Genomic DNA, 21,666 nt, shown 5'->3' on the forward strand with positions numbered 1-21,666 from the left:
AATTAGTGCTACAGGCACTGATGTGGCAGTGGAAAACAGAAATGGTGAGTCAGGAGTTTATGCAATAACTGTATATTTAAAGTAGCACCATTTAATCATTTATTAGGTTATAATATTACATTCTGGTTCTACCAGCAAATGTATTTGTATGTCATGCTAAGTTAGGCCTTGGCAATATGGCCTAAAATTTAAATCACTGTCATACCGTAACAAAATGAAAAGAGATAACATATTTAAATTCATGTACTGGTGTTACAATGCAAACCCCATTCTTCCTCTAAAACAAGTCTTTGAGGACATACTCAACTCATGTCTGAGCATAAGCTCACACAGTTTTTATAAATCTCTCTACCTTTACCCTTTGTAACTACACCTGTAATTTCAAGTTTCATTTCTCTCCTGCTGAGGTGTGTCAAGCTTCTACTAAAAACACCACATTATCTGTTGTAGTTGTTTACAATAAAGTATACAAGCAAAATAACAACAATCAGCTTTTATTGTGAAGAATCTATCAGAAACAGAGAGTTTTTTCATTGATTTGACTTCACTTTAGCAGAGGTGCCGGTCAGTGTATGAAGCACCTGCGTTTACAGCTGCTTCTCCAACCTTGTTTAACGCCACAGCCCTCTTCTTCGAATTACGGTGGTCTTAAAACAAGCAAGTTTAAATACACCTTTAAACAGCTGTTTAAGCTGTTTTTATAATTAGTGGAAGATTAATAGAAGGCTGTGATGTTTACCGTCGTTTTCTATAAGAATATTCCATTCCTAAGCATATATCAAACTGGAAATTGGATCAGCATTTCCAACTTTGATTGATTACAGTTACGTCTATCAGAGCCTTAAAAATAGTGTTGCTCAGGTCTGGTGGACTAGGCTGTTGTAACAAAATAAGTTGAGAATTGCATCACAAAAGGTCATGCCTTGCAATTGTAGGCAACAACAGTTTCCCTAATATGCCATCAAGTAGATAGTAGCAGAAAATGGTGTGAATTCCCTCTTACCTTGTTCATTCTCAGGTGAAAGGATGTTTTTCCAGTAAATGTCACTTCTTTGCTTTGCTTTAAGGTGAATGTGTTTTTGTTCACAAAGCTGCAGTACCACATTTTGCTTTGAAGCATCCATTTTCATACCTGACAGGAAGCAAAGTGATAAATTAATTTGTGTTAAATTGTTCACTTCGGCTTGACCTTTGAATCAAATAGCACATTTAACTTTCTTAAGAAGGGGGAACAAGGAGGATTTTGCAAGCCTGACAGCCGTGTTTATAGGTCAGTGACAATTGATTGTGTTCTAAAACATGACTGGACCAGCATTTATTATGACTCATTCATGGTCATTGACATTGTTCTGCCCTTTCTCAGTAATTACTTTGAGCTTGTTTGGTTTTCTGCATTTTACCTGCCAATGAATCAGCCCTAATCAGACTGTCATTTTCCAGCTCATCTAAAAGTATGAATCTCTGCACTGATCATTGTAACAGGTATTTAGGCAGTAAGTATCACAGTCCTGCTCTTTTTGGCTTAATGGAGACTCACTTGAGCAGCAACAGTCCCCAATTACTAGTTCATTATCAGGGCATTGTGAATCAATGTTGACACGAGTGTGGCGTTAAAGATCAAAAACACCAGGCTGTTAAGAAGGATAAGGAACAAGAACATGAGAGCGGTGACAAGAAAGGACAACAAAACAACCACATCTGCAGGAAGAAGAAGCCCATTAAGAGTCAGTGTATGTGTGATTGGCAGTCCATGGCACAGGCACTTTTCAGTTAGTGTGTGTTTTCTGTGTGACAGCCTAGGAATTATTATGTGTTTGTCTTTTTTTGTACAAGTGCCTGTGTCAGCATGCTGATGTAATCAGAATAGGAACAGTAACTTCATCAGCTGCCATTTAATGGAGCACATTTTGTGCCATGCATGTGTGTGTGTTTCTGCATTTTGATATCACATACATACAGCACTGCTTACTCGCTTTTTGCTCTGCTTTTTTGTGATGTGTTGCTGCCAAATTTTAAATGAGCTAGTATTTTTTATGAAGTGGTCAGATTTCTCAGTTTCAACAGCTGATATGTTGTTTATGTTCTATTGTCAATAAAATATGGGTTAATGAGATTTACAAATCATTGCTGCTGTTTTTTTGTTTTGTTTTGTTTTGTTTTTTAAGATTAATTTTTGGGCTTTCATACCTTTAATGATAGAGGACAGTGGATAGAATTGGAAACAAGAAAGAGAGAGCCGGGGAGAGACATGCAGAAAAGCGCCACAGGCTATATTCGAACCGAGGCTGACCACATGCATAGTACACGCCTTTAAATTTTATGCAGTGCCCTAACTTTTTGGGGGGATTGGGGTTGTATATTCATTAAGGACAAATTTAGTGCAATGCAAGAAATACCGTGCAAAGTACATTTTGTGTTTTGAATTCTTTATCCGACTCACACTGTCTGCTAATGAACTGTTTCTCCTATCGCCATGACACAGTTGGGGGGATAATGACTTTGGCAACACGCTGTGCAGGTGTGAATGTTGTTTGTTTCCATTTCAAGTTGCATCAGTGTCTCTGCCATGTACTTTCCTCCTATGAGTCACTCATTATATACTGTTCATATATGCTGTAATTACATGTCTCATAAGTCTTTTGGCCTATTATTTTAAGATGCAGCGAGTGTTTTTGTCCTGTAGGTGATGCTATCACAAGAGCTGCTGCTGTGAAACATACAGCACTGTATTTAAGCATGTCTTTACGTAATGCGGTGTCTCTTTGCATAAGAATACATTCATCAGTGGCATTCATCAGTCTGTGTGTATGAGAATGACAGGCGCTGATCGTCTGGAGATCTTCATGCATAGTGAAAACTGTGCAGACAGCAGAGTGAGCTGACCCAGGCTGTTTCATATTTAAAAAACTCCCATTCATCTTTTTCTCTGTCTCTCTCAGGCTGCAGTGACGCAGGGGAAATACACTTTTGCTGCTCTTTAAATCTTTGATTCCTTCTCTGCTCTTATCTCTCATCCCTTGATCTCTGCCTTGTTTTCTGTCTCTTTTACTGCCTTTCTGTTTCTCCATGCTAACATCTTACTTTCTGTTTGAAAGCCACTGGATGTTCTGTTTTTTATATAAAAATACAGGATGCTGTTTACTTTTGCAAAACATTAATCAGCAGAAAGAATTAGCGGTTATAAGGTGGTCTGGGCAGAGTAATGAGGGTGGCCCAACTGGAGCACTGACTTTTGGGTGACATGGAGAATCTGTGCATAAAACATGAATACGAAGCATTTACTTGCAACATCCTTCTCCACTAATCATATCTGCTCATGTGAAGAGTTTGTATTGAATATACTTGTTCTATATGCCTCTAACCCCTGTCGTAGGGTCAGTGTTAGATGACGCAGTTGACAACCTGCTGCCAAAGTTGTCTTTTTCTGTTACTTAGACATGTACAGGACAAGAAGGTAGAAAACGATATACTTTATTGATTCTGCAAGGGGAAATGCAAGCCTTGCACTCTGTTGAACTTGCTACACACATCGGCTGAAATACATGCACAAACAGGATCTATTGGGCATGCACTAATGGAGGGCTCCCGCTCACAAAGGCACTCTGCCTAAGCAGTTTGGGGTTCAGTGCCTTGCCTTAGAGCACCTTGACTGTACTGAGGAAGTGAATTGGCACCTTTCAAGCTATCAGACCAATCTCCAGATGTGGTGTGACCAGTACCTGAGCTGGCAAAAAAAAAAAAGTTCCTCACAGAAGCATTAACCACTAAAATCAAATTATCTAAGAGTGATGTGTCTTTGTTTAAATACTTTTAATTTGAAAAAGTAAAATAACAGAGATGCAACTTAAAAGTCTTATACAGATGTTTTTCTGAGACACTGGTAGCCTTGTCACTTTGTGCGCACACCCAGTGTAAGGAGGCTGTAGTGCTCAGACAAGCCCAGGTTCAAATCTGGCCTATGGCTTTTTTCCTGCATGTCAATCCTTGCTCACTTTCTCCCCAGTTTCTGACTCTATCCACTGTCCTGTCTCAGATAAAGATATAAAAGCCCCAAAACATACCTAATAAAGAAATGTTTGTCTAATGTCACACTTTAAAGTACAGAGAAAAGAAAATGTGCAATGTTAAAATGTAAAGAAAACCACTGGCAATGCGTTGCAGCAACACGAGGGGTATTTCTAGTATCTAATTTTCTACTCATTCAAATGGAAATATTTATTTCAGACTGACCGACTTGTCTAAATAAGGCACAGAAACAACCCGCCAAGATTGAGTAAAAATCCTTAAACAGGAACTTACAAATGAACAAAACATCTGCTAGCAATGGTAGTCTCTGGGTCCTACTTGCGGGGTATTGTCTACATGCCTGTACTGAATGTGCTAACATAATGCTCAGCTCAAGTTGACAACTATATTGCCATCTATAAGATCAAAATACTGCCAAAATGTACTACTCCTGGTGCGCCGGTAGTCGAGTGGTTGGGGCGCATGCCATGTGCGCGGGCGACCCGGGTTCAAATCCGGCCCGTGGCACTATTTCCTGCATGTCTCTCCCCGCTCTCTCCCCTGTTTCCGACTCTGTCCACTGTCCTATCAAATAAAGGCAAAAAGGCCAAAAATAAATCTTTAAAAAAAATATATATATACTACTCCTACATCGCTGTCCATTCTCTGTGCTTGTTTACATCCTGGTAGTAGAGCGAAGAGAAAAGAACCATTAGTGTGGGCTTCAGCCCCAGCTAATAACAGATAGCTGTTACAGTTGAACACAACAGCTAATCAGCAGTCCCAAATATAAACTATTTGTTTTGAAAGCTAGCTAGCTAGTAAGAAAGACTGTTTCGTATATCCATTGCATGGGATATATTTTACATTCATCTGGGAAACCTCCCATGCAAAGTGTTTGGGAAGGGTAGGACCTCTTAAAAATTTTTAGAAGGTCATTGGACCAACATTCTGCCTGTCCCATTCATTACAGGCTAATCAGATTAACAAGACAAAGTGATGTAGAATGCATGTGCAGCTCTGGTTAGTAATGTGAGCTCAGCAGGCAGGCGCTGTTGTAGTTTTCGAATGGTGGAGCTAGTTGGTGAATAAAATTCATGCTGAGGCCAGTTTGGAGAAGTTCAAAAACATCCCCCATGCCAAGAAAGGCTTTTGGTGTGGTTCTATCAGGAATGCTGTCCAGATAAAAACTACCACTTAAGCTACAGCTGAGTTAGTGGCTCTGCCAGCAGCCTTGGTGTATACCAGTTTACAGTACAGCTAAACCTAGCCTGTAACTATTGCAAGCTCATGCCAAAGCAGGTCAGGAGACAAGTGAAAACATCTTTCATGCCGTATAAAGCTGTCAGCGCAGTTCTGTGCTCTTCTTTCAATGAAGAAATGTGGTCCAATACTGATAAAAACTGCCATTATACCATAGCTAAACCCAAGCAAATCCCTATGCTGGCAGAAGCCATTGCTACTAGCTTCCAGTACAATTAAACCCACCCGCAGTTACTGTCATGTTTTCCTTAAATGTCGCAGATTGGTCAGGTCCATTCTCAGACCTGGCACAATCATTTCACATTGGAGCTTTGCAAGACAGATTTGCCAGATGACGAACATGGAATCATGCCAATCCATCTGCTGGTGCCAACTAGCAGGGGATTAATCATATAGCTAGTTCGTCATGCACATCCCTATACATCACAGCCCAGAGGGTTCATTTTACCAAAAATGAAAATGAAATAAAGTTCTGAGGAAATAGTTACTCATTGTTTGGGATTTTTTTAGTGAGGCCTGGGGTAGCAGTCTTGTTTTAGGGGAATGGGGGGGGGCTCCCTGCCCCTGCCCATCCTCTCCTTGCTCCACCCCTGTTATCTCTGGTTCTTTTAATGCTCTGTGTGTTCATATGATAAAGTCATTACTCAACAGGAAATCAAAAGTTTGTGTATGATTTTTGTGCATGATTTGTTGCATAAATATGTGTAAAAGCTGAGGGATAAAGTCTGAGTATACCTTGGAAAGTAAAAGTATTTCTCTAGTGTGCTTGTTGATTTATGCTGTCGTCAGTACTGTGCATGATGGGAAAGCTGAGCATCTACTAACGTCACACTGAATCACTTTCACATCACTATATAAGCACACACATAAACATATTTGTACAGAGTATTTACTCTCACTTTCGTCATTCATCTACTCAGAGCACACTGCAGCTCTCATTTCTGAAGTTCACGAGGGGTAACTGGGCTGAAATTGAGTATGTTTGTGTACATGTGTCTGTGACTGTTATTGGTGCCCGGTCTCTGATGTATACTTGCCTCTGTCCACACCCTGCCACTGCAGTCCTCTCTTCCTCCCCTCCCTCCCTCTCTCTCTCTCGTGAATAATAAATGAGTTGTGAAAGCAGAGAGCTGTTTTTTTTTCCTCTCTGAATCACACACCGTGCACACCAACTGTGAGGTCAAACCCATCACATACAGGCTTTGACCCATGATGGGAATCCCTCTCATGTTTGTTCATGTACACACTATGTCCTGCATGTCCTTCGTGAAAAGATCCTCCTTATACACAAACCTTCACTTGAATGTATGTGTGCTAAAAAAGGTGGATACAGTGGGATTAACAGGGATTAAAATTAAACCGCTGAGTCTAAACCGTTTCTTCCCTCCATCAAATGCTTTGTTATCGATGCTCCTTATTCCCCTCTTTAGGCAAAAAATCCTGCACAAGGGTAATATTGTATACGTGTTTGTCTGTATCAGCAACATATTAGTTTACTAAGTGGGTCGATGCAGGGTGGGCCAGGAGCCCAGTGAGCATCCTATTTGAAGATGTTTGTCTGATCACGAGAAAGACCTGAGGAGTTGCAGGAGACTCAGAAGGCAGGCTTCTGTTTCTTCTCTGAATCCAAGCCACCAAAGAGGCTTTATAGATGATATGCAGGGTTTCTTGTGGTATTGAGGGATTTGACAAAGACAGGCACAGCAGGACAAGACAAGGAATTTACTTTGTCAGTGGGATTTTAAAGGGTTGTTTCAACTTATTCAAAACTCACACTTTTGTTGCAAAAATTGGCAGTTTTTTATGTTTTTTTGTTTTTTTTTCAAGGTGGCAAGTCTGTGAGTCCCTCTCCTTTTTAGTCCACAGGATGCAGTGCCTGTGGTTTCCAAAAAGAATTTCAAATTTTGATTCATCTGACCACAGCACTTTTTTTCCATTTTGCCTCAGTCCATTTTAAATGGACTTTGGCTCTGAGAAGACAGCAACACGTTCACATATGGCATCTTCTTTGAATGATACAGCTTTAGCTTATATTGCATTTGTGGATGACAGGATTTCTGGAAGTGTTCCCGAGCCTGTGCAGTGAATTACAGTATAGAATCAAGCCTGTTTTTGATGCATTGGCCCCTGAGGGCCTAAAGATCACAAGCATCTAATACTGACCTTTAACCTTTCAATTTCTCACAGAGATTTCTCTAGACTGTCTGAATCTTTTGATGATATTATGGAATGTAGATAGTGGGATACTCAAAATCTTTGCAACTTTACATTAAGGAAAAATTCTCTGAAATTATTCCACAATTTTCAGATTCAGTTTTCGCAGATTGGTCAATCTCTGCCTATTTTTATTTCTGAGAGACTCAGCTTCTCTTAAATGCTCCTTTTATACCCAGTCATGTTACTGCCCTGTTGCCAATAACCTAATTAGTTTCAAAATGCTCCTGCAGCTATTTTCCATCAGTACCACTTACTACACTGCCTTTTGTTGCCCTGTGCTTACTTTTTCGATATGTGTTCCTACCATCAAATTTGAAATGAGTTAATATTTTTTTAAAAAATGCTCAAATGTTTCAGTTTCAACATCTGATATGTTGTTTATGCTCTACTGTGAATAAAATATAGGTTTATGACATTTTCAAATCATTATATTCTGTTTTGTTTAAATTTTACACAGTGCCCCAACGTTTTTGGACTAGGGGTTGTAAAGCATGTACTTTTCTTTGAAAACAAAATGTAGTAAAGGCTGACAAAGCTTTCTGCAGTGTCAAACTTTGCTACTGAAGGCCAAAAGCTAAAAGTTAATCCATTTACCTGTTTCCATTTAAAAGAAGAAAATGTCCCATTTTTGTGCATACTGAATGCACAAAGACACATTTTTGTGACATGTCTTTACTTGCACCTGTTCCTGCTAGCCGCCTTGGAATATATGTGGATCTGGGTTGAGCCTATGTGTGAATGCAGGACAAACTATTTAAGAAAATTATCCACAAGCAAGCAGTGCAGAACAGTGCACTCCCACAGTTTAATTGAAAATATGGTGAGGGGTTAAACACACACAGTTGAATGTTCTCCCTCTTCGTTATCATCTCAAAGGAGAGCATACAAGTACCCCCTTACATTCAGCTGACCTATGTCTCGATTATGAAGAGCTATATTTGATTATTTAGGTTTCCACACAGCAGGGAATAACTCATCTGCACAAAGCACTGCATTGAAAACAGAAAGGCCTACTTTTATAGTTATGACACACTGTCACAGTACAACTTCCTAGAACTACACACTGTACAGGGTAACACTTAACTCCAGCTGACTTACAAATTGTGTCTCCTTCTAATCAGAACTTCCAGGCCCTGCCAAGACAGCCGCTTCAAATCACCAAGAAGCAGTACATCCCAGGTAAGGTGAATACACTCATTTGCACTTACACATGCAGAGAAACGCAGCTCCCATGTGTTTTGGAGAATGAGACAGTGATGAATGTCGAGGTGTGTGTGTGAGAGAGAGAGAGAGAGACATCCCTGAGGGTGTACAAAAACTGATGAGCAGGGAGACAGTAAATAATGTTTATGAGAAGGATAAAATCTGCAGTAGGAACAGGTCGGTCAATAAGAAGTGTTGGTTTGCTGAGTACAGTGGCCTCTGAAGAGGAGTTTATTTGATTATCATTTCAAGCTGTGCTGCATTTGTTTGATTGGAGGAAAGAAATGTTTATAAGCGCACTGATGGTCTCATTACGTTCTGACAGTCATTTTTATTGTAGTGAAAAGATAGTTACATTTGTATTTGGTCTATTCCGACCTCTATGTGTATGAAATATCAAACATTTTTGTCTCTATCACTTGTTGTAGGGAGTTAGAGTTCAGAACTTTTGTTATACCGTGCACTCAGAAAGTATTCAGACCCCCTTCACTTTTTCAATTTTATGTTGCAACCTGATGCTACAACAGTTTAATTCACTTTTCCTCTCATTAATCTACACTCACAGGGTATCCGTGGGGTCTTGAAAAGTATTAAAAGGTGATAAATCAATTTTGGGAAAATTAAGACTCTTAAAAAGTATTAAAAAGTCTTATCAGGACTTTATAAAGTCTTAAATTTTGAAAGTATTTTTCTGAAATAGCTGTCCAAGAGTTTGAGTCCCAAAAACATCGTAAAAGTGTGTGAATTTATTCATTTTTATTAAAAAACAAAGATGAACAGGTACATAAAAAACTAGGCTATTGTGGGTGCATTCGTAAATTGTCTCTGAGAGCGCCAGAGAGAGCGGGCGAGTGGAAATTCAGAAGCACAAAGATTTACTATCCCAGCCTATTAGAATTTTGTTGTATCATAGTGGTCTATAGTCTTTATCACAAACTAAAACTGTTAAGTTAAAAATATCACTGATGTAAATGGTTACAGCTTGAAGTGGCGGTGAGGTATTAAAAAATATTGAGAAGGTCTTGAAAAAGTCTTAAAAAGGTATTAAAATTAACTTCAAGATTCCTGCATATACCCTGACTCAATACCCCCTAATGACAGAGTGAAAGCAGAATTTAGAAGTACCTTTGGCAGCAATTATAGCCTCAAGTCTTTTGCGAAAACCCCCACAGCATGATGCTGCCACCACCTTGCTTTACTGTTGCTTGAGAGAAGGCAGGTCTAAACCCTGTCCAGACATAATATTTAGATTTGAGGCTAAACACTCCAATTTTAGTTTCATCAGACCAGAGAATCTCTTTTTGTTCAGTCTGAGAGTCCGTCAGCTACGTTGTTGCAAACTCTAAGCAGGCTATCATTTGCACTGAGGAGAGGCTTCCGTCTAGCCACCGTTCCATAAAGCCCAGATCAGTGGAGAGCTGCAGTGATATTTGTCTTTCTGGAACTTTGTCCAATCTCCACACAGGATCTCTGCTCTTTCAGGGTAACTGTCAGGTTCTTGGTTACCTCTTTTACTAAGGCCCCTCTCCCCCACTTGCTCAGTTTGGCCAGGTGACCAGCTCCTGGATGAGTCCTGGTTGTGCCAAAACTTCTTAATTTGAGAACCATGGAGGGCACTGTGTTCTTTGGGGCCTTCATTGCAGCGGAATCTAACCTGACACAGCCTCTGTACGACTTTATCTCTGTTTCTGGATGAAAATAGAGCTGAACTGTGCTGTTCCTATGAGATGCTTTTGGTACTATAGCAGTTAGCAGTCATTGAAATCAGATTAAAGAGCATTGTGGCAACAAGACAGTAGTCATTAAGAACAACTACAGTGGCGACTAGTGGCAGGCAGCTTCATTACGGTTTGGATGGAGCATTTGACCAAGAGTGTGGGCCTAAACTGACAAAATAAATGTTAATAATTAGTTTAACTGACTTGTAATTCTGGTGCTGACTACAAACAGAAATTCCTGTATTTTTAGGCTGAACACTCAAACCAACTCTGTTTGTAGACTTCAAAATAATCTTAAGATGGAAAAACTCCATTGAGAATGGTTCTAGGACCAAATGGATATATTTTAATTTATACCCCAACATCACAGAGTGTAAAATATGGCACCATTAAGTGAGACATGTTTTGTTTTATGTCTTCTTTATGTTCTCTTGGTTTACACTTATGTCAGTTTGATGAGGACAGGAAAGATGGTAGTGTGTAATTAATGAATGCAAATGGAAATTTTAAAGATTCAGTGGGGGAATTGTTCTCTTATATTACACATCTTGTTTCTGAGTCAGTTAAAACATCCAAGAACATGAGCAGCTGTGCTTGATTTGTGTTGTATTCAATGCCATTCATTTGCAGTGTAATATCGCTGTTGACTTCAAAACAACACTGTTTACTGGAACGTTATCCATATGGACACAAGCATCCACTTCTTAATAAAATCTTTGTTTTGTTTGTTCCCTATCTCCTGTTTTCTCACCATCACTGATTTTCTCTTCATCTCTTCTCTTTTAGAGGAAAGTTTTAATTACCTTATCTTGCCTTAGTGGCTCACAGTCATTATTTGGTTAAAGCTGCCGCACTAACACTTTAGGAAAACAGCCTCATGAGTTAGTTTTTGAAGCAGACTCTGTCAACAATCCTGCACATCCTTTTAAAACGTGTCAAAAAGCGGTCACTCAGTTTGTGAGGATGACCTGATCAAGGCAGATTTACACATGTGGCATATTCCTTCCAATTTTTTTGATGATGGTTTTAACTGAATTCCAGGGGATGTTCAGTGCTTTGGATTTTTTTTGTATCCATTCCCTGACTCGTCTTTTCTCTGAGTTGCTTGGAGTGTTCTTTTTGTCTTCATGGTTTAACTGTAGCCAGGAGTACTGACTAACCAGTGACCTTCAAGGCACAGGTGTCTTTATACTACAATCACTTGGAAAAATATTCACTGCGCTCCAGTGATCCCCATTTCACTAATTGTGAGACTACTAGCACCAGTTGGCTAGATGTCTGTTGAATTAGATCAATATTTATGCAGTCACATCACAAGAGGTGTTTTTTTTTGTTGAAAAGCCTTAATTATAGCAATGTACAAAATCAATAAAACATCCGAGGGGGTGAATGTCTCTTATAGGCATTTTATTTTCATGGCTCCAGTTTAAAACTTATTTGCTCAAGAAATGCAACATAATCTGCCCGACAGTGTGACAAAATCGAAATTTCTCCATTCGCAGATGAATAAAACATCAAAACAAGTTGATCCATCTATAGTCCACGTCAAATCACCCGTCACAGCCAGCGGTGCAACACTCAGCTTTATTGCTCTATTTCTGTCCCTCTGCTCTCTGAGTCTCTTTCTCTGTGGGAGTGATTCATAAGCGCCAACATCAGCACCTCTGCTCCTCACTCACGCAGATTCCCTAAAGCTCCTTGTCATCAAATCCTCCTTTCTCTGTATCCCCGCTACGTCTCTCATATCATCCCTTTTTTCCCCCCGTCACTCTCTCTCTCTCTCCTTCTTACTGTATGGCTCTTGGTTTTGAGGTGAGAGGTGAGGCCCTGTACACAAGTGATTACATAGCCTGGTTTGTGTGTGTAAGAGAGTGAGGCCACAGTTTAGTGTCAGCATTTTGGTGTGTGAGTGTGTGTGCTGCTGTTGGTGAATTCTCATCGTGCTGACGTGTGCTGTGATGTTTCGTCGTTGCCAATCATTCCTCCTGAGCTGTGGTCAGCACTTCAGTCCAGCTCCTTGGATCCTGATTGGATTCTTATTTGCCTCTTATAGTGGGGTCAATTTCATCATATATCTTCACATTAAATCAGACATCAGGATAAGCTCCTCAGCACCCTTTATCTGTCTCTCTGTGTCTCAAGCACATAAGTACACAGATTTTTTTAGAGTGAATTTTGAATTCTTTAAGTTCAAATCAATGCCCAGGCAATGTAACCAGGACTCCTAAGCTCCCAGTATTTCACATATTATTTCTTGTTTTCAGTTACAAAAAATCAAAAGCAAATTCTTGCACAATGTCTAAATTTAATCATTCCAATGACAATGTTTAGGTACCAAATTTTTACAGTACACACTCTTCCATGGAGGCAGCATTGGGTTCAGTTGGGCTCAAGCAATCAAGTAACTTGTAGGCAGATTTACTGAGGTAAAACTTTTGAGGAAAGAAAAGCCTGAAAAGGTGTATTTTGCATAATACGTGACCTTTAAGTGATTGCCCATTTTTCTAGTCATGTGACTATATGCACTGAACTGGTTTTGGCTGAATACAGATATCAACTCTGTCGCATTTTAATTCTACTCATATACATCAGACACAACTTTTTTAGTGATGTTTCTAACCCAATTCTTAACTGCTGATTATTTATTGCAACAGACGATTAATCCTCTTGTTGGTACTGTATCCAGCCTGTTGAATAAGGGTGGGCTGATAGAAATTTTAGGTGGCATACTTGGGCTGTAAGTAGCCCAGTGTATTAGCGATGGGGGTATATTTTACAGTACAAATAAAGATTAAATGGAACAAGAGAATCAGAGTTGAAAATACTGATCTATTAATGCATTTTGAAGCTAAATATGAACTTATCAGACGGGAACTTAAACTTCAGATGTTGCTGCTCAAACAGTATGGTATTATTGGCTGAGGTGTTCCTCAGAGCTCTGTGTTTGGTCCCCACAGGAGAGGAGGAGAAAGTGGTGACTATTCATCCTCGGGCAATGTTTGTTCCACAGGATGGGTGGACTTTTCTCTCTGCAGGTAGGACATTATGTAACATCCCATCAGAATGTTTTGGGTATTTCATTCAGCATTTTTTGTGCTCTAAAAGTCACATTCTTTCTCATGTTTTGACACAAATGAACTTTCTTGGTTCAGCAGGAATAAGTTGCTCAGGCATGTTATTACTCTCACTGTTGACTGAGTCACTTACTGAAGCTAAGAGAGCAGAAAGGTTGTACTTACAGCAACTTTTCTTCTGTTTTCATGGCTCAGTCTTGTGGAAAAACAGCTGAAAATAGGCCTCAGACACAAGACTTATTTAACGAAAGATTCCATGAGTTTGTAACCGTGACCTTATACTAACCCGGCCAAGCTCAGCTGGTATCATCCATTCACTTCAGGGTGTAAAGCCAGTCTGCGCTGTGCAGACCGAAGGCAGAGCTGGAGCGCTGTCAGGCTGGGAGAGTTTTGTGGAGGGGACGCTCCGTGTCTGTTGGACCTGACAGTGTGACACGCACTTACATAAGCAGGCAGATAAAGCAGGGTTAGCAGGAGGACAGCAGCAGGATAAGAGCCACCATCCTGCATATACACACATCGGCAGGGATTCATAATCACACACCGACACACGCACACATGTGCTCAGGCCAGGTTGCCATGGAAACAACCCCTGATAGGAAGCCCTGGCCAAGTCACCCCCTTCATGTCCTACAATGTCCTTCCCAAACTGGAACAACAGCTGTGCGTGTGAGGGTTTCAGCTACTATCACTTTGCTGTGTCCTTAGAAAAAGTTCAACTGAGAGGCACGTCAGAAGCTATTATGTGTCAAAATCTTAAAAGCTCTGTGTGCAAGTGTGTGTGGGCATGACGCAGTTATTGTCTTCATTGTGTGTATATATCGATCCCACCCTCCAGAATAATCCAAATCATGGCTTAGTGAGAAAAAAAATGCACGGCTGCCAAGAAGAAACTCGTCTTTGTGCCACATTTTTTAACATCCTCTGTCCTGAAGCAACCTGTGTGTGCCTACTGCTCGTGTATGTGTGTTTATTTATGTTAGAAACTGTCAACACAGTTATTTTTCTGTGGGGAGATGTCTGCTGTGTGTGTGTGGGCTGGAGCTGACAGAGAAAAAGAGAGGCTAGCCAAAATGAGAACAAAGGCAGGCGTAATTCCCTCATCAACAGCCTGTTAGCTTTGAGTCAGTCTGTCCATTTTGTTTATATTCAAACCTTTGCTCCACGACAAAAACATGAGCTTTAACGCATACAGTGCAGTGGTTGTTTACTGAATTTACAGAAAAATATGCTTTGTCAGATAAGCAGAAGTTCTGTTGAAAAGAATGCACTTGTTTCTGCTGTAAAAAAGTGATACATGATGAACATCATCTAATATTTTTCAAGCAACAATGACCTACCCATCTAACTGGGTGATACTTTTTTCAGAGTTAGGTATCATTTTTGTAGTCGGGGGTATCTTGTTTATTTTGCACCAGCAAAAATAAGGTATTGAATATTTTAAAAGTATGCAATGGCTGCTGTTGCGGTAGCTGTTAGCTTGGGATGCAGCTGTAGGAAAGTGGCAGTTTAATCAGGACTGGACCACATTTTCTTTCAAAACAAGTACCAAGAGCCACACGGAAAGCTTGTCTTTCAGAAACGATGTTTTTGCTTGCCCCCAGACCGGCCTTGGCATGAATTTAGTCACAGAGGAGCTCTGTCATTCACAACTATGCAGCAATTACCTGTCAACTCAGGTATACATGCGTATACCTCATTTTTCCTTGTCGCTCTGATGGGCCCGTCACAAATGTGACAGAACGTTCCTCCAATCACCTTCTGAGAGTCTTTAGAAAAGTCCTGCCCTTCCCAAACACTTTTGTCAAGGAGGTTTCCCAGATGAATGTGAGATATATCCATGAAGTAGATATATGGAACAGTCCATCAGGTGCATCAGGTTATTTGGGAATATTTTCACTATTGAGTTGGCGGAAACAAAAATCTTAGTTAATGGTTAAATTTTGGACTTAAATAAGTGATAAGGTTACATCATAAATTCCTGTCTTCTAACAAGTATGATATATTAACTTCAAGATGAAGATACATCACTCCTGTGTTCACAACTTATTTCTGCTGCCTCGAGTGGTCTAAAAGAGATTCAGTACTTCAATTATTATAACACATAAAAATATCTTTAACTTATCAAATATTTTATAGACAAAGAAGGGATTAATCATTCCTCATGAGGGTTTTCCTTCACAGCTTTAACTTGCAGGTGAATCTCCATAAATCATCAAAGAGTTGACTTATTTCAGTAATTCAATTGAAAAGGTGAAACTCATATAGTATATAGATCCATTACATAGAGACTGATATATCAAGTGTTTTTTTTTTTTGTTTTGTTTTTTTTGTTTTGTTTTGTTTTTTTTTTAGTTTTCGTGATTATGGCTAATGAAAACCCCACATTCAGTATCACAGAAAATCAGAATATTGTGAAAAGTTCAAAACTGGAGACTCATGGTGACACACTCTAAACAGCTTATTAACCCCAAACACCTGCATAAGTTTCCTGAGCCTTTAAAAGGTCTCTCAGTCTGGATCAGTAGCCTACACAGTCATGGGGAAGACTGCTGACCTGACAGATGTCCATAGGACAGTCACTGACACCCTGCACATGGAGGGTAAGCTTGGCTGTACACAGAGTGCTGTATCCAAGCACATTAATGGAAAGTTGAAAGGAAGAAAAAAAATGTGGTTAAAAAAAACACAATGCCCAAGCAACAGGGATAACCGCAGCCTTAAGAAGATTGTGAAACAAAGCCCATTTAAGAATTTGGGGGAGCTTCACAAGGAGTGGGCTGCAGCTGGAGTCAGGTCAAGAGCCACTACACACAGACGATTCCTAGACATGGGCTACAAATGTCGCATTCCTCATGTCAAACAACTCTTGAACCAGAGACAATGTCAGAGGCATCTTCCCTCAGCTAAGGACTAAGAGAACTGGATTGTTGCTCAATCGTCCAAAGTCCTCTTTCCAGATGAAAGATAATTTTGCATTTCATTTGGAAATCAAGGTCTCGGAGTCTGGAGGGAGAGAAGAGGGGCACAGAATCCAACTTGCTTAAGTTCTAGTGCAAAGTTTCCACAGTCAGTGATGGTTTGGGGAGACATGCCATCTGCTGGTGTTGGTTCACTGTGTTTAACCAGGTCCAAGGACAGCACAGCTATCTACCAGGACAGGCATGCTTCCTTCTGCTGACCAGCTTTATAGAGATGCTGATTGTCATTTTCCAGCAGGACTTGGCACCTGTCCACACTGCCAAAAGTATCAATACCTGTTTTAAGGACCATGGTGTCCCTGTGCTTGATTGGCCAGCAAACTTGCCTGACCTGAACCCCATAGAGAATCAATGGGGTTAAGGTCATAACAGCTCAGCAGTGCCACAGACTGATCGCCTTTATGTCACAACGCATTGCTACAGTGAATCATGCAAAAGGAGCCCCGACCAAGTACTGAGTGCTGTACATGTTCATACTTTTCAGTAGTCCAACATTTCTGTGTTAAAAATCCTTTTTCAAAAAATTGCCTTAAAGTAATATTCTTATTTTCAAGGTACCGAATTTTGGGTTTTCATTAACTATTAGCCATGATCATCAAAAGTAAAAGAAATAAACACTTGAAATACATCAGTCTGTATTAATTTTCAATGCTTTCTTGACAATACCACACAAGTTTTAGGTACTGGTTGCACTGTGATAGTCGTTTCTTTTCTGTAAGAATTTTTCTGGCAGAAATCCCAGGAATCATTGTCATTTCAGCCCTGTCCCTCCTCTGCTCCTCCAGGGTTTTGGTAAAAAAAGTAAACATGAAACACATATCTCCCATTACACCTTAACTTTCATAACTCAGTCCAAACTACATCCCTGGATCACCCTTGTCTGTATGCTGATCAGTTCAGTCCTCCTTGAAGCCTCTTTAGACCAGCCACAATCCCCAAAGGACACTTCATATGCTCAGTGTGCAGGTTTTAGTTGAGCTCTAATGCTTTTATCCATAACCTTCATACTTCACTCTGCACTGCAAAGCATCACTGAGGGCTGTTCAGGGTGCTGTGGGTGGTGGTATTAAAAATGTATGAGACTCGGCTTAGTCCCCCTAAATCTGTTCATATGCTGTCCAAGGAACTACAGGGGAAAAATGTCAACTTATTTATTGTTTTTATTTTCTGCAGTCTCTGGTAATAGATGACCTCATTCTGTCAGGAAAAACTAGAGCACAGCATTTAGAGTTAGAGAGTAATATTCTAGTCTTTCAGGTTCAGTTTAGTCTGTGAGTAGCGTGTTTGTAAATGTTTTACTAGAGCTACAAGTAATGAGTGTTTTCATTACAAAAATGAATGCTTGCTTTGAAAACCTGAATAACAAACAATAATCTAAAACTTGTAGCTTCCTTTGCTGTTAAGGATTGGAACTGCAATTCATTTTCTTTTTTACCAATTTAAATTATCCCTTGTGTGTACTGATTTTTAACTGTCACATTGCTAAAATAACCCGGGCCTAACATTGCTTATTTTGTTTGTAAAAACACTCAAAATGTAAAGTCAAGTTCACACAAAAAATGTGCAATCAGATGTTCCGTACTCTGTCACTTATCCCACAAGGTTTATATGGTGATAGAACATCACCGTTTCAATCAAAAGTATATTTATGACAAAATATGGATTTTTTTAAATATGTAAAAAGGAGGTCAAATAATTTAGCTTATTGCAAAACTCCTCAAGACTCTTGTCTCCCTTCATCTGGCTAGATGACACTAGGAGGTCTGCTGGACTAAATGATTTGTGATATTGATTGACTCCACATCAGGTTAATCTGTTAAACTTTGGTAAAAACTTTCTTTCTGAATTGTAGAGATCGTTTCAAATTATGTGGAAATTTTACAATAATTTTTTAAAGTAGGAACTTTCCTCCATTACCATTCATTCTCAATGGCTGTCCCCAACATCCTGACCCCCAACGAACATTCAGGATCACATGACTGCAAACAAACTGTATTGTTAAACTGCTTTAATACAGGATGTGGTTTCATAATTCTATATTTTGTTTGCTCTTTTTGGTCATAAACCGTTTTCTCTAACCATCTGTGTCAGTTTCATAACCCACTAAAAGCATCCTTACAGGAGCTTTAAATAGTGAAATGATGTATTTTCTGTCCATCGTCAACTTACTTTAAATACTAGCTTTAGCAACAAAAGGCCATATGTTTGACCATTCAAACATTAAAACAAACATCAGATCAAATCTTGAGTGGAACCAGTAGTAAATATTCACTAATTATAACCTAAACTGGCATTTAAATCTTTTTATAGTAGTTTTACAGTTTGTTTGGGTCATAAATAGAACTCGGCTGATCCAGTTAAAAGGGTTAGATTACTGTATGTCAGAGTTATTCCTGTACGGATCAATACAAGGAGCTTAATTGTGGCATTTTTTCTGCACTAATAATCTCTGTAAGGAGAACTCCTTTAACAACACCCACACACACTCTTTCAATATCACACATTTACATGCCTTTATTTTCTCAGTTTCATGTATTTTCCTTTTATATCCACATCAATCTTTTCCCTCTCTTTCTTTCGTTCTATTTTTGCCCACATACATTTATCTCTTACACACACTCACTCTCTCTACCACACACATCCTGGTCAGCAATATGTTTCTGAAGCTGCCGGCCATGCTTGGAGGAAATGTGATCTGGCTCATAAAACATGGATGGGATGATATCTTTAGAAACTGCCTTCCTCACCTCATCACAAGCAAAAGCAGACATCTCTATTCCTCCTATTGCTCATCCTACCATCACTTCTACACCTCTCCATCTCTCCCTTTCTCCCTGCCCTTTTGATCTTCTGAAATCTGTGACTGACCTAGGTTAAACTGTAAATGTACTTTGTTTTGACCTGTCTTGTAACCTGGATTTCTGAACTTTTCTCTGATATGAACCAAAAGTCTGTTTTAATGAACATTTTATCTCTGTTTTTATGATTGTAACTCTTTCTAATGCATCTGTGCATGATATCTATCATATATTTATCCATTATCTATACTGATTGTCCTATGTGGAGTCATTAGTGGCTGAAGTTGACCCTGGCTGGCACTGGATCAAAGGTATATCAGAGTTTACGCTTGACATTTCTGTCCAGACAACTACTGGGTATTCTTAAGGTAACCATATGTTGTTAATAATCTGCATTTAACAGCAGGGACACACTCAAAAACACACAATGGTAGAGTGGGGCTGGGGCCACATATTTCTGTCTGAACTGGAACCCAGCAGTAAAACCCAAGTTGTCCTCACCCTGTTATTACAGTCTGTTTGTTTACACAAATTACACATGACCAGACCTTGAAAATGTCTGAGAAAAGTCATTTTACTTATCATGATAAAAAAATTAAATGATCAGCTGTTCCAAACACACAATCAGTAACACCATATATGCGGCATTTTCCTAATGAATAGCAACAGCACTTTACCAGCTTTACCCTCATTAAGCCCATTAGCACATTAAGTACCACCATTACTCAACAGCTTACAACAGTCACATAGCAACCTCTGCAGAGGATGCCAACATATTGTTACAACAAATAGCCAACCAGCAGTCTGTTTTCCTCAGTCACTGCATTATAACTTATTTCAAATTGAATTAGAGGCTCACTTTTGACAATGTCCAACTCCTCATAAGCTGATGAACTCAACCATAACCCATGTTAACTGTAAAATCCAACCATCCCAGTTTTTTTTAAGGAAGTCGAAGAAAGAGAAAAGCATCTGCTGTGGATAGTTTAGTGCTGTCCTCTTGTCAGTAGCCCTTTCTGCAGCGAAAGTATTGTTAGCTACTGCTGCTAGGCTAAAATCCACAGAGCCCCAAGCAACTGCTCCTAGCTATGTGTAACTGAGATGCTAACTTCGCCACTAGCCCTGACGATCTATGTGATGTGATTCTGTGTTGTATGCACTTCATCTGAAGCCCAAAACACACCAGCGCTGTCTGACGCGCATCCAATAGATCCACCCCATTATTTTCTATGTACAAAGCCATACCAGTGGCGGCTAGACAACCGTGGACGTACCGTGTCACTTCACACCATTGCTTTATTCCCAGTGTGGGTTTTTTCCTGAAGAGAACAGGTGTTTTGTTCATCTTGGCTGGTATAGTAGCAGCTCTGTTTGCGAGCACAGAAAAGGAATTTAGTGTGTTTAAGTGTGAGGCCTCATGTGCTTGTGAAGAACCACTGCTCAGTTTTTGTTTGTTTGTTTGTTTGTTTTTTCTTACCTGGTGAAGTGATCCCAAATGAGCTATTGGCTCTGGTATCAAGAAATCGGCCATGCAGTCTGAGGAGTTTGACCACTGACAGGCTGCTGTTGGTGTGTGCTAGGGACAGTGATTGAGGTGCGTCATATGACATACAGCACTGGTGTATTGTGGACTTGAGAACTGGTCCTAAGTAGATTTTGAAGTCCACAGCAACTCTGCTGAGCGCTGCCGCTTTAGTGTTTATGGTTTGTCGCTAAACTCCTACATCGACAAGTGAATCCAAATCCTTCACTACCATTGATTTTCCTGTTTTTCATACATAGTTTACAATAGTTCTAAACTAACCTGAAGTTAAATTTTGTTTGATGTCCTCTATCACATATTTCACAGCCTACATTAGCCATGTGCTCCGGTACATATAAAAAAAAAAAACACGCCACTGAACAGGAAGTAGCATAATAACTGTAGCCACACAAAGAAAGTAAGTCATAGTAGAATGGCATTGCATTTCTATCAGTGCACCCTTGGCAAGACATCTTTTAGGTATTAGAATATATGATATGTAATTATTCACTGTTTATTTTTTTTGGCATATTTTTCAGCCGGTAATTTGGCCGTTAATATCTTTATCAGCTGTCACACTTGCACCACTGTTCAGCCTCTGTTCAAGGTATTTTCCCCTCAGAATCCTTTGAAACTGTCCGACATAATTCTTCTCTTCCCATTTTAACAGAAACATTTTACAACTGGTTGCTCACCCCAATCATAAGTAAATCCCTCAATTTCCTCCATCCGTTTTGAACCATTTTCTCGCCTTTGGTTGGGTTTAATTTGATTTTTAAGCAGCTGAGCAGAGGGAGGAAATGTGTCAGGGTGAAATACACTGTGTGGAAATTCTGAGCCTGTGTCTGTGTTTCAGCGTTGTGTTTTGTGAACATGCGTGTGCAT

The 21,666-nt window shown here is 39.7% G+C and overlaps 1 protein-coding gene across 1 annotated transcript in view; it reads left to right on the top strand.

Annotated features, from left to right (window-relative positions):
* Nucleotides 1-21,666, top strand: part of poln (polymerase (DNA directed) nu) — a 91,564-nt gene that overhangs the window by 36,896 nt on the left and 33,002 nt on the right. Inside the window, exons 15-16 of the mRNA XM_041780131.1 lie at nt 8,607-8,669; nt 13,369-13,441. Of these exons, the coding sequence (XP_041636065.1) occupies nt 8,607-8,669; nt 13,369-13,441 (136 nt within the window). The remainder of the gene's footprint in view (nt 1-8,606; nt 8,670-13,368; nt 13,442-21,666) is intronic.

This window comes from Cheilinus undulatus, linkage group 22 (assembly GCF_018320785.1).
Source record: "Cheilinus undulatus linkage group 22, ASM1832078v1, whole genome shotgun sequence".
NCBI lineage: Eukaryota > Metazoa > Chordata > Actinopteri > Labriformes > Labridae > Cheilinus > Cheilinus undulatus.